The sequence below is a fragment of the Antechinus flavipes genome, chromosome 2 (genome assembly GCF_016432865.1).
Source record: "Antechinus flavipes isolate AdamAnt ecotype Samford, QLD, Australia chromosome 2, AdamAnt_v2, whole genome shotgun sequence".
Taxonomy (NCBI): domain Eukaryota; kingdom Metazoa; phylum Chordata; class Mammalia; order Dasyuromorphia; family Dasyuridae; genus Antechinus; species Antechinus flavipes.
Genome location: NC_067399.1, coordinates 678453377 through 678468436, shown reverse-complemented (window position 1 = coordinate 678468436; position 15060 = coordinate 678453377). Strand labels below are relative to the sequence as shown.

General features: G+C 59.6%; 1 protein-coding gene across 4 annotated transcripts in view; it reads right to left on the bottom strand.

The window, feature by feature from the left end:
• Positions 1-15060, bottom strand: part of PTPRE (protein tyrosine phosphatase receptor type E) — a 148256-nt gene that overhangs the window by 25866 nt on the left and 107330 nt on the right. For 3 of the 4 annotated variants that reach the window (XM_051982712.1, XM_051982713.1, XM_051982714.1), the window contains exons 4-10: positions 8191-8290; positions 7803-7876; positions 5487-5623; positions 3050-3140; positions 1929-2005; positions 1676-1712; positions 933-1030 (exon numbers count right to left, since the gene is read on the bottom strand). In XM_051982712.1, coding sequence (XP_051838672.1) covers positions 933-1030; positions 1676-1712; positions 1929-2005; positions 3050-3140; positions 5487-5623; positions 7803-7876; positions 8191-8290 — 614 coding nt within the window. Of the gene's footprint in view, positions 1-932; positions 1031-1675; positions 1713-1928; positions 2006-3049; positions 3141-5486; positions 5624-7802; positions 7877-7998; positions 8071-8190; positions 8291-15060 lie in introns of those variants that run through there. The other variant, XM_051982715.1, reaches the window with a different exon arrangement.

Below are 15060 nucleotides of genomic sequence, written 5' to 3'. Positions count from 1 at the left end.
CTCAGGAAGCTGAGCGCCCACAGACACAGGGAGCCCCCGCCCCCGCCCAGCCCCCCAGCCAATGGCCCCCAGCAGCTCCTGGTCCCTATCGCTCTGTGAGGATCAGAGCCTGAGCAGCCCCTTCTGCAGATGCCTAAATGGGAGCCCATAGTTCCAAGTTCCTCCTGACAAGGAAGAGGCTCCTGGGCAGGAACGTTTTATGGGGGACGGGACCCTCTGGAAACCCAGGAGCCCCAGGAGCTTCCCCAGGGCCCTTCCTGCTGAGCCCCTGGGCAGAGCCACCTCAGGGGCCAGGGACAGCGGAAGGGACAATTGGGGAGCACGCGCCGCCTGTGGGGAGCCAGGACAGACCCGGCAAACCCGCTTGAGAAAGTTTATAAATGTTTACCACGTGCCTGGCACACAGTAGGCGCTTAATAAAGGCCAGCTGACGGCCAGGCAGAGTTCAACAGACCCCACAGAACAGGGCGCTGGGACCTGGCTCCCCTCCTCCCGGTGACCGGAGCCCCTCTTCCTCCATCTCTTTCTCCATAAAATGGGGGCCTTGACCCCCCCCTCCCTCCCATGGGCCCTTCAGGCCCAGACTCATGGGATGCTGGGGCCCCTCCCTGCCCCTCCCCTCCCCCTCCCCCGCGGGGGGCAGCATCTCCCCACCTCACCCCTTCTTGTCTCCGCTGCCCCCCCACAAGCCTCGGTACCCAAGGCCTGGCGCCCCCCCTGGAGAGGAGGAGCTTCATCACTCACTGTCCCCTCCCCCCATGGCTCCCCCAGAAAAGCCCCCTCAGGTCAGCTGAGCCCTGACCAGGCCTTTCCCTCCTCAGCACTGGGGGGAGGGGGGAACCTCGGCATTAGTCACCCGGGCGGGAGGGAGGGAGGAAAGGGAAGTGGTTAGAGCGGGCGTCCCCAGCAGCAGAGGCGCCCCGAGCCCTCACCTCTTTCCTTTCTTTCAAGTTGGTCAGCATGACGATGGTGGCCGACTTCTGCTCCCAGATCATCCTCCAGAAGTCATTGACCGTCTCTTGTTTGGGGCCTGCGGAGGGGAGGGAGGCCCCGGTCAGCCTGAGGACCCCAAATAGGTGCCTCCCTGGCCCAGCCCCCAAAGGAGTGCTCCCCCAGCCTGAGGACTCCAAATGAGTGCTCCCTCAGCCCAGCCCCCAAAGGAGTGCTCCCCCAGCCTGAGGACTCCAAATGAGTGCTCCCTCAGCCCAGCCCCCAAATGAGTGCTCCCTCAGCCCAGCCCCCAAAGGAGTGCTCCCCCAGCCTGAGGACTCCAAATGAGTGCTCCCTCAGCCCAGCCCCCAAAGGAGTGCTCCCCCAGCCTGAGGACTCCAAATGAGTGCTCCCTCAGCCCAGCCCCCCAAATGAGTGCTCCCTCAGCCCAGCCCCCCAAATGAGTGCTCCCCCAGCCTGACTCCAAATGAGTGCTCCCTCAGCCCAGCCCCCCAAATGAGTGCTCCCCCAGCCTGACTCCAAATGAGTGCTCCCTCAGCCTGGACCCCACTCTGCCAGTCTGTGCCCACCCGTGCTGAGGACCTGCCCGCCTGTGCCCGCCTGTCCTAGGCCCGAGCACCCACAGGGAACACTCCCCCTGCAGGCTAATGGGGAAGCCCACGCTGTTGTTCCCTCCCCAGAGAAGGGAGCAAAGGGGCAGAAGGGAGGGGGGCGAACGCTTTACCTTGAGCAGCGATGAACTTGTTCTTCTCTTTGTAGCCCTGAGGAAAGAAACCGGGGCTGGTGACTGGGGGGCCAGTGCCCGTCAGGAGGGCGGGCGAGCCCGGGCGGGGGCTTCACGCGACCCAGGGCCCCCCCACCACACCTTCCGGGCCCGGGGACTCTGGGAGCCTGAGGGAGCCGACCCCGGAGGCCGACCCTGCGCCCGCTGGGCCCCTGCCAGCCACGGGCGGCCCAAAGGGAGAAAGCCAGCTTACGTCGATGTAGGAAGCGTTGATGTAGTCCGAGCACGGGATCCCGTCCACCTGGCTGAGAATCACCCTGGAGTGGTCGTCTGCACGGAGAGAAAGGGAGCGTCAGCAGGGGGCGCCCCCCGGCCAATCCAGCCGCGCCCGCCCGGGACCTCCGGGGGAAGCCTGCAGCCCCCTCACTGACCCGAGCAAGGGGAGTCCCCGGGGAGGGCATCCAGTTCTGGGGGCCCTGAGTCACCGGGGCTTCGGACTGAAGTCCAGAACGGGAACCCTTCTCAGGGGCCGGGGATCCCTTCTCGGGGGCCGGGGATCCCTTCTCGGGGACCGGGGATCCCTTCTCGGGGGCCGAGGATCCCTTCTCGGGAACGGGGATCCCTTCTCGGGGGCCGGGGATCCCTTCTCGGGGGCCGGGGATCCCTTCTCGGGGAACGGGGATCCCTTCTCGGGAACGGGGATCCCTTCTCGGGAACGGGGATCCCTTCTCGGGGAATGGGGATCCCTTCTCCAGGGGCTGGGGATCCTTTCTCAGGGGCTGGGGATCCTTTCTCGGGGGCTGGGGATCCTTTCTCAGGGGCCGGGGATCCTTTCTCGGGGGCTGGGGATCCCTTCTTGGGAGAGCCTTCTTGGGGGAGCCGCAGAGACCCAGAAGCCGTCGGGGCCGGCCCGGGAAGGGGCCACGTGAGGGACCCTTTCAGGGTGGGCCTGGCTCCGGACGCAGACTCGGCTCCGGCCTTTGGCCCAGGGGCTGAGAGCTAACCTCGGGCCCCAAGAGAGGCTCCTCCCGGAAGCCCCCTCTTCCCTCCCTCTGCCCCCAGGCTCGGATGGGACCCGCAGACCCCTGGGAGCTGGAGGGAGGCTGGGGCAGAGGCCACGGTGGAGGCCGGGGAGGCAGGTCCCCGGCAGGGCTGAGGCCGGGGAGTCTCCGGACCCCAGATGGGGCCTCCCGAGGGAAGCTCCCGGGCGGCAGCCGGGCCGTCCCCGCCCCAGCGCCGGGCCCCCGGCCGGGGATTCCAGGAAGGCGAGCTCGTTCTCCGAGGGCTGCTATCTGGCCGTGGCAGACGTCCTGCCCTGGGGGGGAGGGGAGCCGGGGGCCGGCCCCACGAGGGGAGAGCGGCCCAGACACTCACTGGGCAGGATGTTGGGGTAGCGGTTCTTTTCCCGGTTCTCTTCCTTGTTGGCCATTTCAAACGTTCCCTGGGTGTGTCCCGAAGGCAGGGACTGCAGAGAGAGGGCGGAGTTAGCCTGGACCCCCAGGCCCCCCCAGCTGCCCCCCGAGGCCGCCTTCCCTCCGGCCGCCCGCAGCCCCTCACGGACGCTGGAACGGAAGCTCTTTGCCCAGTCTCAGCCCAGCCCGGAGGGACGGGTACCAAAGGTTCGCTGACTGACTCCCGAAAAGCCCCTTGGAGCCCCGCTCTGGCTTGTGACTGTCTATAAAGCCGCGCCACAGGCACGGCGGGCAGAGCCCCGGCCAGGGCCACGAAGAAGGATGAATGCCTGTCCTCGGTGCTCGCCGGCTCTGGGGCCCTCAACTCTGCCTCGGTTTCCTTATCTATAAAATGGGGATAATACAGCCCCTCCCTCCCAGGGGTGTTGTGAGGATCAAATGAGAGAATTTCCTCTAAAGCCCTTAGCACAGGGCCAGGCACACAGGAAGCGACTTATAAATGCTAATTATTGTTATTATTAAAAATAAAATGTGGGAAGTAATGATAAATCTGTCACTCTAGGAATTATATTTAATTATGGAGCTATAGATGAAAGCCATCACTGTGTCTGCCACAGATAGGTGCCCACGGGCAGGATGGGAGGCAGCGATGCCCACGGGCAGGATGGGAGGCAGTGATGCCCACGGGCAGGATGGGGGCAGCGATGCCCACGGGCAGGATGGGGGCAGCGATGCCCACGGGCAGGATGGGGGGAAGTGATGCCCACGGGCAGGATGGGGGGAAGTGATGCCCACGGGCAGGATGGGGGGCAGCGATGCCCACAGGCAGGATGGGGGGAAGTAATGCCCACGGGTAGGATGGGAGGCAGCGATGCCCACGGGCAGGATGGGGGGAAGCGATGCCCACGGGCAGGATGGGAGGCAGTGATGCCCACGGCAGGATGGGGGGAAGTGATGCCCACGGGCAGGATGGGGGGAAGTAATGCCCACGGGCAGGATGGGGGGCAGTGATGCCCATGGGCAGGATGGGGGGCAGTGATGCCCACGGGTAGGATGGGAGGCAGTGATGCCCACGGGCAGGATGGGGGGAAGTAATGCCCATGGGCAGGATGGGAGGCAGTGATACCCACAGGGCAGGATGGGGGGAAGTGATGCCCACGGGCAGGATGGGGGGCAGCGATGCCCACGGGCAGGATGGGGGGAAGTAATGCCCATGGGCAGGATGGGAGGCAGCGATACCCACGGGCAGGATGGGGGGCAGCGATGCCCATGGGCAGGATGGGGGGAAGTGATGCCCACGGGCAGGATGGGGGGAAGTGATGCCCACGGGCAGGATGGGGGGCATCGCTGCCCCTGGGCAGGATGGGAGGCAGCGATGCCCACGGGCAGGATGGGGGTCAGGGAAGAGCAGGCTGGACTGGGAGTCAGTGGGCACGAGTTCACACAGGGTGAGCCTGGGCAAGGGCATTGGGTCTCAGTTTCCTCCCAGACAGGGCACGTGGGCCGGGGGGCTCCTTCCTGCTCTACCTGTTGCACCCTGAGGGACCCCAGAAGTGCCCAGAGGCCAGTTCTGAGGTCCCAAAAGTAAGAGTTCTGCTCCTACCTAGAGGGAAGAGCCCTGGAAGAACAGGCACTGGGGGAGACGGGCACCGAGTCTGGCTGCCTGCCCGTGGGCTTCTGGGCTGACCCAGCCGAGATCCCCACTTCCCCATGGGACCCCCACCTTGCCGGCCCCGCAGGGCAGTCTATCACAGTGCCTGCATACAGTAAGGGCTTCATAAGTGCTTGCTGGCTTGCCCCCAGAGCCTCCTTTGGGAACCAGCCCGTGGCTCCATTTGGCCAATATGGGGCCGAAGGCGGGAGCTCTGCCCTGGGGGTTCTGACAGACGGGCGGAGGGGGCGCAGGGATTCTGGGAGATGTTTGGATCACGGGCCCTGAGCACTAACGCCGGTGAGAGGCAGTGGAGGGTGGAAAGGGGCCTGGGCGTCAGGGGGCCTGGCTTCCAGTCTGGGCTGGACCTGTGTGGGCTGGGGGCGTTTCTCGCCCTCTCTGAGCTCCCTGCTTTTTCCGAGGGCGTCGGGCTGGGTGCGTGGCCCCCCTTGCTCCATGGACCCGGGTAACTGAGTCCCTACTGTGTGCCGGCTGCGTGGGTGGCCCCCCTTGCTCCATGGACACCGGGTAACTGAGTCCCTACTGTGTGCCGGCTGGGCGCCGGTGTATGAGTCTAAAGAATGGAAGCTCCCTCTCCCCAGGAGCTCAGGGGTCAGCGCGCCCTGACGCCGGGGCAGGAGCCGAGTTCAGATCTCGGCTCTGCTCTGGGGGCAGCCCCCGACTCCCCTCCTCGAGCCTCCCCAATTGGCCGCGAGCCCCCTTCGCGGGTCTGGCCCCGGGCACTCACGTTGAACTCTTCGCGGAACCTCTTGCAGTCGTCGGCGGAGCGCAGGCGGATCTCGTCCTCCAGGTGCTCCACGGGGATGGGGAAGTACTTCTTGGGCCCCGACGGCGAGCGGCTCAGGAGCATCACTCTTTGCTGCTCTGGGGGGGGAGGGGAGGGCCGCGTCGGCGGGCTTCAGTCCCCCTCTGCGAAGCCGGGGCCATCCAACCGGTCCCAGCACCCGGGGCTCCCGCGGGCTCCTCATCCGCCAAATGGGCGCACGGGGAGCTCTCGGGTGCGGACCCCGGCCTCCCCCCCCCCCCTTACAGAAGCGCCCGGCTGGTTTGTGCAGGCCCTGGGCCCACAGATCGGAGGCCACAGCACCCAACCCCCTCCCTCGACAGGAGGAAACTGAGAGCGCCCGGCAGGAAGTTTCCCTTCTCTCTGCCATTCCCTAAATGAGAATGGCCCCCGCCTGCAGGAAGGCCGCCCCCCCCCCCCAGCGGCAGCCAATGAACTCGGGGGTCGGCGTCCCGAGGCCCAGGGGCCCAGGGTCACAGCGGCGAGCCAGGCCCTCGCGCCCGGACCCAGCGCTCCCGACGCCCCTTGTTCAGACGGCTCCAGTTTTGTAAATGAGTCTGCCCGGCGCTTCTCCCAGGCCGCGGGACAGGGACTTTGAGAGAGGCTTTGAGTCCCGGCCCCCAGGGCTCAAGCCGTGGGAGCTAAGAAAGGGGGCGGGGTGGGCGGAGGAAAACTGCGGAAAACCCTCGAGGCCCCTCGGAAGAAGAGCCGGCTCAGGCCGGATGCCAAAGGCCTGGAGAGGGGAGCTGGGGAGAGCTGGGGCAGCCCCCCTTCCCCTCCTCTCCCTGCCTCTCCCCCCTTCTCATCCTCCCCCTCCCCTGCTTCTGCTCCCCCCTTCCTCTCCCCTCTCCCCCCTCCCCTTCTCCTCCGGAGGGCTCCCATGGAGACAAGCACAGGCAGGCCACATCATCCCCCGGCCTGGCACTGGGATTTTAGGGGAAGCTGCTCCAGACTCCCCCCCTCCCCCCGCCCAAGGATGGTGCAGCCGGTTTCAGTTCAGTGACATGTCCCACTTAGTCACGGCCCCCAGCAAGAGAGGAGGCCCTGGGGGGGGGGGAGACTAGATCCCTGGGTCTCTGGATCTCTGGGTCCCTGGATCTCTGGCTCCCTGGATCTCTGGATCCTTGGGTCTCTGGGTCCCTGCATCTCTGGATCTCTGGGTCCCTGGGTCTCTGGATCTCTGGGTCCCTGGCTCTCTGGATCTCTGGGTCCCTGGCTCTCTAGGTCCCTGGCTCTCTGGGTCCCTGGCTCTCTGGGTCCCTGGCTCTCTGGATCTCTAGGTCCCTGGCTCTCTAAGTCCCTGTCCCTGGATCTCTGGCTCTCTGGGTCCCTGGGTCTCTGGCTCTCTAGGTCCCTGGGTCTCTAAGTCCCTGTCCCTGGCTCTCTGGATCTCTAGGTCCCTGGCTCTCTAAGTCCCTGTCCCTGGATCTCTGGGTCCCTGGGTCTCTAAGTCCCTGTCCCTGGATCTCTGGGTCCCTGGCTCTCTGGATCTCTAGGTCCCTGGCTCTCTAAGTCCCTGTCCCTGGATCTCTAGGTCCCTGGCTCTCTGGGTCCCTGGCTCTCTAGGTCCCTGGGTCTCTGAGTCCCTGTCCCTGGCTCTCTGGGTCTCTGGGGCCCTGGGCCCTGGCTCTCTCCCTGGCCTGGGGCCTGTGCTTGTTAGTTTGGGGTGAGATCCCTGTCACAGGAAGTCGCAGGCCCCGGCACAAACCACTGCTCTTGCAGGTCTCCCGGCTGTTCTTCACATTTTCAATGTGTTAAAAAACAAACCCCAACAAACCAAACCCCGCGGGCCTGGGGCTGCCTGGGCCCCACTCGGGCCAGTGGCGGGGTCCCCAAAGAGGAGCCCCTCCCCCCAGCCTGGTGCCTTTAATGCCCGGTTTTAGAAGAGGGAGGAATCTGCCCCACCCCCTCGCTGGGGACGGCACCGTCCCGGGCACTGGGTGACCCGGCTGCCCTTTGAACCCGGGACCTTGGACCCCAACACCGGCCAGCTGGGTGCCGGCGGGGAAGGGCCGGCCTGCACAAGGGCTCAGAGTTCTTCGCGAAGCGGGAAACTGAGCCGCGGGAACGCGGCTCTTGAACCCGGGGCATCCGGCACCCGAGCTGCGGACTCGTTGTAAATCGGGGCAAATGGGGCCGGGAGCCCGAGCTTCCGCTCCCAGAGGGGAGCAGCGAGGGCGAGCAGGGGAAACCGAGGCAGAAAGCCCCCTGCGGGGGGCGCGAGCACGGCTGCCCCCCCTCCCCGCCCCGGCTTCCTACCTTGCTCCTCCAAGATGCCATTGGGGATCTTCTTGTCGTTGGAGCTGACGGCCGCCTTCCTCTGCCTTCTGAACCTGGGGAGAAGAGCCGGGCGCTCAGCGGGCCGCGGGAGCGGCGCCCCGACCTCCCCCCGCCCCGCGGCCCGCGCCCCGACCTGCCGGCATCCCCCGCCCCCCGCCCCGCGCCCCGAACCCACCAGGTGAGGCGGCTGAAGCTCTTCCTGTTCATGGCTGGGCGCAGGCAGAGCGCTCCAGCCCCGGCGGCCGCCGCCCAGCCTCCGCCCCCCGCCCCCCTCCCCCCGGCCGCCCCCGGGCGCCCTCATTTCCTCCCGAGATCCTATCGGCACAAGCCCGGACGGGCCCCGGGGCGCGTCACAGCCGCCGCCTACCTGAAGAAGTAGCTGCCCAGGAGCACGCCGAGGATGAGCAGCAAGACCAGCACCAGGGCGCCGATGAGCAGGGGCTGCGGGGCGCCGCCCTCCGGGGACTCTGGGAAGGGAGACCAGAGCCTGGGGCCCGAGGCGGGGGAAGGGGGAAAGGGGGGAAAGGGAGAAAGGGGGCGGGGGGGGGGGGCGGGCTGGAGGGCAGTCATCGGGACACTCTGACCACGGGATCTTCTTCGAACCCTCAAGGGGCCCTAGCCCTCACCTCCCAGAGACCCTCAGATGGGGAAAAGTCCGGGCCATAAAGCAGGAGGAAACGGAGTATCCGACAGAGTGTCCCTGCAGTAGGAGCTACCAAAGTGGCTTTAACAATGAAACGCACTCGCAGGCCCCGAGTCGGGAGCAGTTTTTGTACGGTCCCCTCATGGGGAGGCGCGTGAAGGCACTTAATGGGCACAGCTGGGGAGCAGCCCCAGGGTCCTGGCCCTACAGGGAATGCCCGGTGTGGAAAAGCCCTCCCCGGGCATGGTCCTGGGGCACCGAGAGGCTAAATGGCCTCCCTGGGTCTGTGGCCATTGGAGAAAAGGCCCGTCCCCGGGCCTTGCGGGCCCATCCCCTGGGCCGGATAGAGCAGAACTGCTGAGCAACCTCCCAAAGCACTTCGCCCGTGCTGCCTCGCTGGATCCTTACACCAGCCCTGGGCTGGAGGAGCTCTTACTAAGGGCATTTTACAGATGAGGAAACTGAGGCACGCAGTCTCTCTGAGGCTGGACTTCAACTCTGGGCTTCTGACTTCGGGCCCACCGGCCTCTAAGAACAGAGCCGGGTCCCAGTCATTGACCTGTCCCTCTGTCCACTGGACGGGCTGCCCCGGCGTTCTCAATCGGGGCCCACGACTTGTTTCACCTCAGCATCATGTGTGTAGAAACATGATGCGAAGGGGGTCCGGGGGCTCCACTGGACTGACTGCTTGGGGCCCGCTCTCCTGTGCCCACTGGCTTGTGCCTGCTCTCCTGTGCCCACTTTCCTGTACCTACTCTCCTGTGCCCGCTCTCCTGTGCCCACTGGCCTGTGCCTGCTCTCCTGTGCCCACTTTCCTGAAACCACTCTCCTGTGCCCGCTCTCCTGTGCCCACTGGCCTGTGCCTGCTCTCCTGTGCCCGCTCTCCTGTGCCCACTCTCCTGTGCCCACTGGCTTGTGCCTGCTCTCCTGTGCCCACTTTCCTGTACCCACTCTCCTGTGCCCGCTCTCCTGTGCCCACTCTCCTGTGCCCACTGGCTTGTGCCTGCTCTCCTGTGCCCACTTTCCTGTACCCACTCTCCTGTGCCCGCTCTCCTGTGCCCACTTTCCTGTACCCACTCTCCTGTGCCTGCTCTCCTGTGCCCACTTTCCTGTGCCCACTGGCCTGTGCCTGCTCTCCTGTGCCCAGTTTTTTGTGCCCGCTCTCCTGGGGCCCACCTGCCCAGAGCTCTCCTCCCTCTGTTTTTCCCACTCACACACTGCCTGGCTTCAGGAGAACCGAGCACCCCCTTAATGCCCAGCAGGCAGGAGAGGCAGATGACCTGCAGGCCATTCCTCCCCAAGAAACCTGCTCCCAGAGAACCATTATATTTTTGAAAAAAAGAACAACACCTGACCAAGGCACTGAATGTTTGCCTCAGTTTCTTCATCTGTAAAATAAGCATAATAATAGCACCTCCTTCTCTGAGCCCATGGAAGATCAAACAAGATAATATGGATAAAAACCTTTGCAAACTGGAGTGCGTCTCGCTAAGGACTCCCATGAGTCCTTTGCATTTCTTCCGTGTGAGGGACACTGTCCTGTGCCTGATTTACCCACCTGTAGAATGGGCGCCTTCCTACTCCCCTCTGGTAACCCAGACTGGCTCATCTCCCACGGTCGGAGGCCGGGCTTCCGGGATCAAACCTGCTCTAGCCTCTGTCCGTGTGAGGAGCCCTTGGAGGAAAGGGGGCTTTCCGCCCTCCACGGTCCCCTTCCCCCCCACCCATCGGAGTGCTCCCCCTGAAAGGCTGCTGTTCATGGACCCTGCGGGTGGGAGCTCGCTTCCCCAGCATAAGGGCCCCCTGGGAAACCAGCCCTTTCTCTGCATCCCCTAGACATGAGGCCTAAGAGGGGGATGGGGGCCCTCGCAGGGCCAAAGGTGAGCCCAGAGCGTAGAGTCACAGGACTCGGGGAGCTCCTTGTGCTGCACTCATGACCCAGAGTCCGTGGGCAGAAATTGGGTCAGAACTGACCCTCCTTTTCTGCAGGAGGACGCAGACATGTAGCCTTCCCTTCAGTTCTTTAAAAACATAATTCTGAGGGCCGGCCTACAGGCTCCTGCCATCCAAAGAGGTCCAGATCCCCAAGGGGTGCCGACTCCCCCATTCACGGAGCCCCACTGAGGAGAGCCAGCAGTCACCCTGGGCCTCGGGAACTGCCATTGGCCCCCCTGGGGGGGGCAGGCGTGTGGGCGGGGCGGGCTCCGTTGGGAAATCTCCCACTTCTGCATTTGCTCCGAGAGCTGCCCGTAGCCAAGGAAGCCAGCGGCCGCTATCTGGGGGTGGAGATGAGGAAGGGCAGGAAGGAGACGGGAGGACAGCGTGACACTCTCTGGGTGAGCTTCCTCCCACACGCAGCTGGCGTCTGGCCCGTTACCTGCGCAACGGGGTCCGGGCCCACTTCTCGGGGCTCGCAGGCTGTTTTGCTTTATTTATTTTTGCCCTCCGTCCTCTCCGGATCCGTGACCAAGCCAGGAACCCCTTCCCCTCCCAGGACAAAGACAAGCTTTTAAGGCAAACCAATCCAAACAGAGCTGAGACTGACGGTGTATGCAGCGTTCCCCATCCCTAGCCCCCCGTCTCTCCAAAAGAAGGCAGGAGCCGCATCCTCATCTATCCTTCAGGGCCCTGAACACTTGCTCTGACTGCCTGGTCTGCCTTCACTGTCATGGGGATGATTTTTCAGAGGACGATTGACTCTCCAATGGCCAGTCAGATCCCAGATCAGGGGGAGGACCTATGATTAGGGCATCTCCCTGTGAAAGCCTCATGTTCTTCTGGGCCCCCAAAGCCAACCAGATCAAACCTGAAAGCGTGCCGTGTGTACATTAAAAAAGGAGAGAGCCTGTTGTTAAACAGTGACCCGCATTCCTCATCCTAGCTCCACCAAGTAATAAAGGCCAAAAGTCACCCCACAGCTGTGGGCCCGAGTTTGTTCATCAGTAAAATGGGCTGGATATGAGGCTAAGGTCTAATGTTCACTGTAATGTTCTCTCTAAAATGTATTATTCTTTTTTTCAGTTTCCTTGGGGTCTCTGGGAGCAGCCTTCGTTTCAGTGCAGTAATCATCACACATGCAGCCAGGGGTTAAAGTCCTGGTTCTTTATCGTCTCTTTCCAAGTCTTGTCTCCTTTCCTGGGTCCCGGTTTGCTTTCTCAGAGGCCTCTCTCTCCCCTTGGTTCCAAGAGCTTGAGCTCCCGCCCTCAGTTCTTTATGTTCTCTGCCTCTGTAAGCTTCTCGAGGTCCTCCTGAATGTGTCTCCGTTTCTGTGGGGGAGGCAGGAGGACCGCCATGGACTCTGACTGATTCTGATTCCGGCTGAGTTTGTCTGAGCTTATATGGTCTCTTATCAAAGATGTGAATCTTATGAAACTGTAGTAAGTACTAAGGACAGGTACTGAACGAGAGAACTGTTAAACTCCAGGCTAAACAACCATTGTCTCTCTCAATTCCACTCACTTAGCACCTTGTTTCAAGTTCTGACCCGTAACATCTCCCGCTTTCTTTTGTTTTAGAACATAGGGGGTCGTGACCTCCCTGACTTCTCAAGGAGGTGAGAACCCAGAAAAAGAGGTGATCACACCTTCCCTGATTGCTCAGAAAAGGGGTGAAAACACCATAAAAGGAGGTAATCGTACCCTCCCTGACGTCTGAGGAAGGGAGATGAAAACACCAAAGGAAATGGGAAATCAAATCAGATTAGTGGGTTTCTGAAGGGGCTCACTCTTAAAATAGGTATACATAAATCCATCAATATGAGAGGTATTACACATAATTACATAAATTACATAAGTACATAGTAACACAGGCTAGTAGTGATGTGACAAATAACAGGAATCAACATGAGGAATTACACATGTCCATAAGTCCTAGAAATAGTCCAAAAGAAATCCATTGTTCAATGATTCCTGCTGGTTTTCAAGTCATATGTATGTCAGCCATACTCTTTCAGTGTCAGATGTTTTTCAGATCTTTGCCTTTGTTTTGAGGTTTTTCTCCTTTTCTGTCTCTTTCCAGGTGCTTGTTGCCATCCATCTGTTTCCTTCTCCATCTGTAGAAATACAAGCAAACCCTCTCTCCCAGGCAGTTAACCTATCTAATTCCCTTCTATTTACCACTTTCCAAATCTCTCCTAATCATGTGGCAATTACTTTGGAGCTGTTTGCACTGGACACTGCCCTGTTGGTTTAAAAAGCCTGTATTCTCCCCAACTGTAATCCCTTTCTCCCATCTGATTGCTTTTTGGCTGATTGATCACATCAGAGTCCTGACCTTCTAAAGATTCTCTGGGTGTAAACTCAGCTGCCATCATGCCCCACCTGTCTTTTGTACAAAATCTTGGGGCCGGGCCCTGCCTCTCATTTCCCTGGGTCAATCTACATTCAGAGGCCCAGTGGAAGCCTCGGTTATATTTTGGACATGGGGTTTGGGGTTTTGTCTCACCCTGTCTTCTCATTCTATCTCTGTATCTACATTGGGCTCTCAGATGTCCAACTTTTCCACACCGAAAACATTGACGAATTTCTCTAGAAGTCCTTTGCCAAGAGGGACCCTGTCTTTCCATGTTTATCATAGTCTGGGTATAATAAGCATTTGTGCCCACTGTGGCACGGCGCCTTATGATCTCCTCTAAAGGAGCATCTTTGTCTAGTCCCCATATAACTCTTTTGCAAACCTCATTGGCATTTTTCTTAGCCAGATGTCTGGTCATTATTTCTGTAGCTGCATTATCTTATTATAGATGTTTGCAAACGTCCCACAAAATCTGCAGAAGGTTCATTGGGACCTTGCTCTATTTTTGTGAAGGCTTCCCCTCGATCTTTTTGTCCTGGGAGGGAACCCCAAGCTTTTATTGCAGCCTTAGAAACTTGCTCATACACTGGTATGGGATAATAAATCTATTCTGAAGTCTCTCCATACTGACCTTCACCAGCTAGTTGGTCAAAAGCTATTTGTACATTAATTCCTGTTTGCCTATTTTGTTGGGCTCGTATTCTGCAAAGTTCACTATACTCCGAAAGCCACAACAAGTTTTGTCCAGATTCTAAACATGTCCTTGCTCTAAATTTCCAATCACTGGGGATTAGGATTTCATAAGACAAATTATCTAGTAACATCTTAACATAAGACGATGTAGCCCCATAAAGAGTGCAACCCTTTTTCAAATCCTTAATTTTTTCCAGATCAAAAAGAGTGCATCTTCTCCTCTTTTGACCTGAAGAGTCAATCTCTTTAATCACAGGGTATGCATTTAGTAAATCTGATACATCCTGTCCTTCTCTCTTTGTCTTAACCAGTGCCTTTTCTAATCTTGTCATAGGCTGCATCACAGGTGGTGCTGATTGTGTCACTGTCCCTCCCTCTCCTCCTTCTTCCTCCACCCATGAAGGGTTAATTGAGGGAGGGAGGTCAGGGGAATGATCTAATTTCTCCTGCTGTGAATTCTTATCTGAATCTTCCTCCTTTTCACCTAGTTTAGTGGGCACTCTCCCCCCCCCGCCCCCGCTCTTTCTTCTTTTTCCTTATTCTAACATTTCTATAATTTCCTAAAGCCAATTGTATTAAATTGTATGTATTAAGTGCTTCTTTGGAGATTGAGTCAGGTCCATTATCATTGTAGAATTGACATAGTTGCTCTCCTACTAATTTCCACTCCTTTGGATTGAATTCTTCTTCCTTAGAGAACCAAGGAGATGTGGACTGTACAGTTTCTAAGAGTTCAATGATCTGCTCCCAAGTTACAATCAAACCTTGTTTTTTTTTTTGTTTGTTTTTTTTAATCAGTCTGACCAAGCTTTCCACACACTTTCCTTTCGGTGGAGGAATTTCTTTTGTCCCATTTTAGTGGAATACTCCTTTAGCCCTTTCCAAAGTTTCCTTCTTGTACTCGCCCTCATTTCTGGGTCAGGGAGATTTTTTTTACTGAACTCAGGATCGTGTCAGCCCCACACTTGGATGCCAAAATGTAATATTCTCTGGTAAGGTTTTCCTGGGGGTCTCTGGGAGCAGCCTTCGTTTCAGTTCAGTGTGCTCCCCCCAAATGCAGCCAGGGGTTAAAGTCCAGATCCTTTATTGTCTCTTTCCAAGTCTTGTCTCCTCTCCTGGGTCCTGGTTTGCTTTCTCAGAGGCCTGTCTCTCGCCTTGGTTCCCAGAGCTTGAGCTCCCGCCCCAGTCCTTTGTGTTCTCTGCCTCTGCTGGCTTCTCGAGGTCCTCCCGAATGTCTCGGTTTCTGTGGGGGAGGCAGGAGGACCGCCACGGTCTGTCTTCCTGTTCTGATTCTGGTGAGTTTGTCCCAGCTTCCATGGTCCCTTTTCACAGGTGTGACTCTTGCAGAACTATGGTAAGTACTAAGGACATGTCCTGAGCTAGAGAACTGTTAAACTCCGGGCTAAACAACCATCGTCTCCTCAGTTCCACCGACTTAGCCCCTTGTTAGCCTCCTTTGCTTCAGGTTCAGAGTTCTGGCCCTACGGTTCCCTCTGACAGTGCCCAGGATTCTGGAAGGAATCTCCAGGCCGGGCTTTTCTTCCTCCCTTTTAAGCACAAGTGCCCTCGTCACTGGTGGTTATGATAATATAGAATGGAATGGAATAT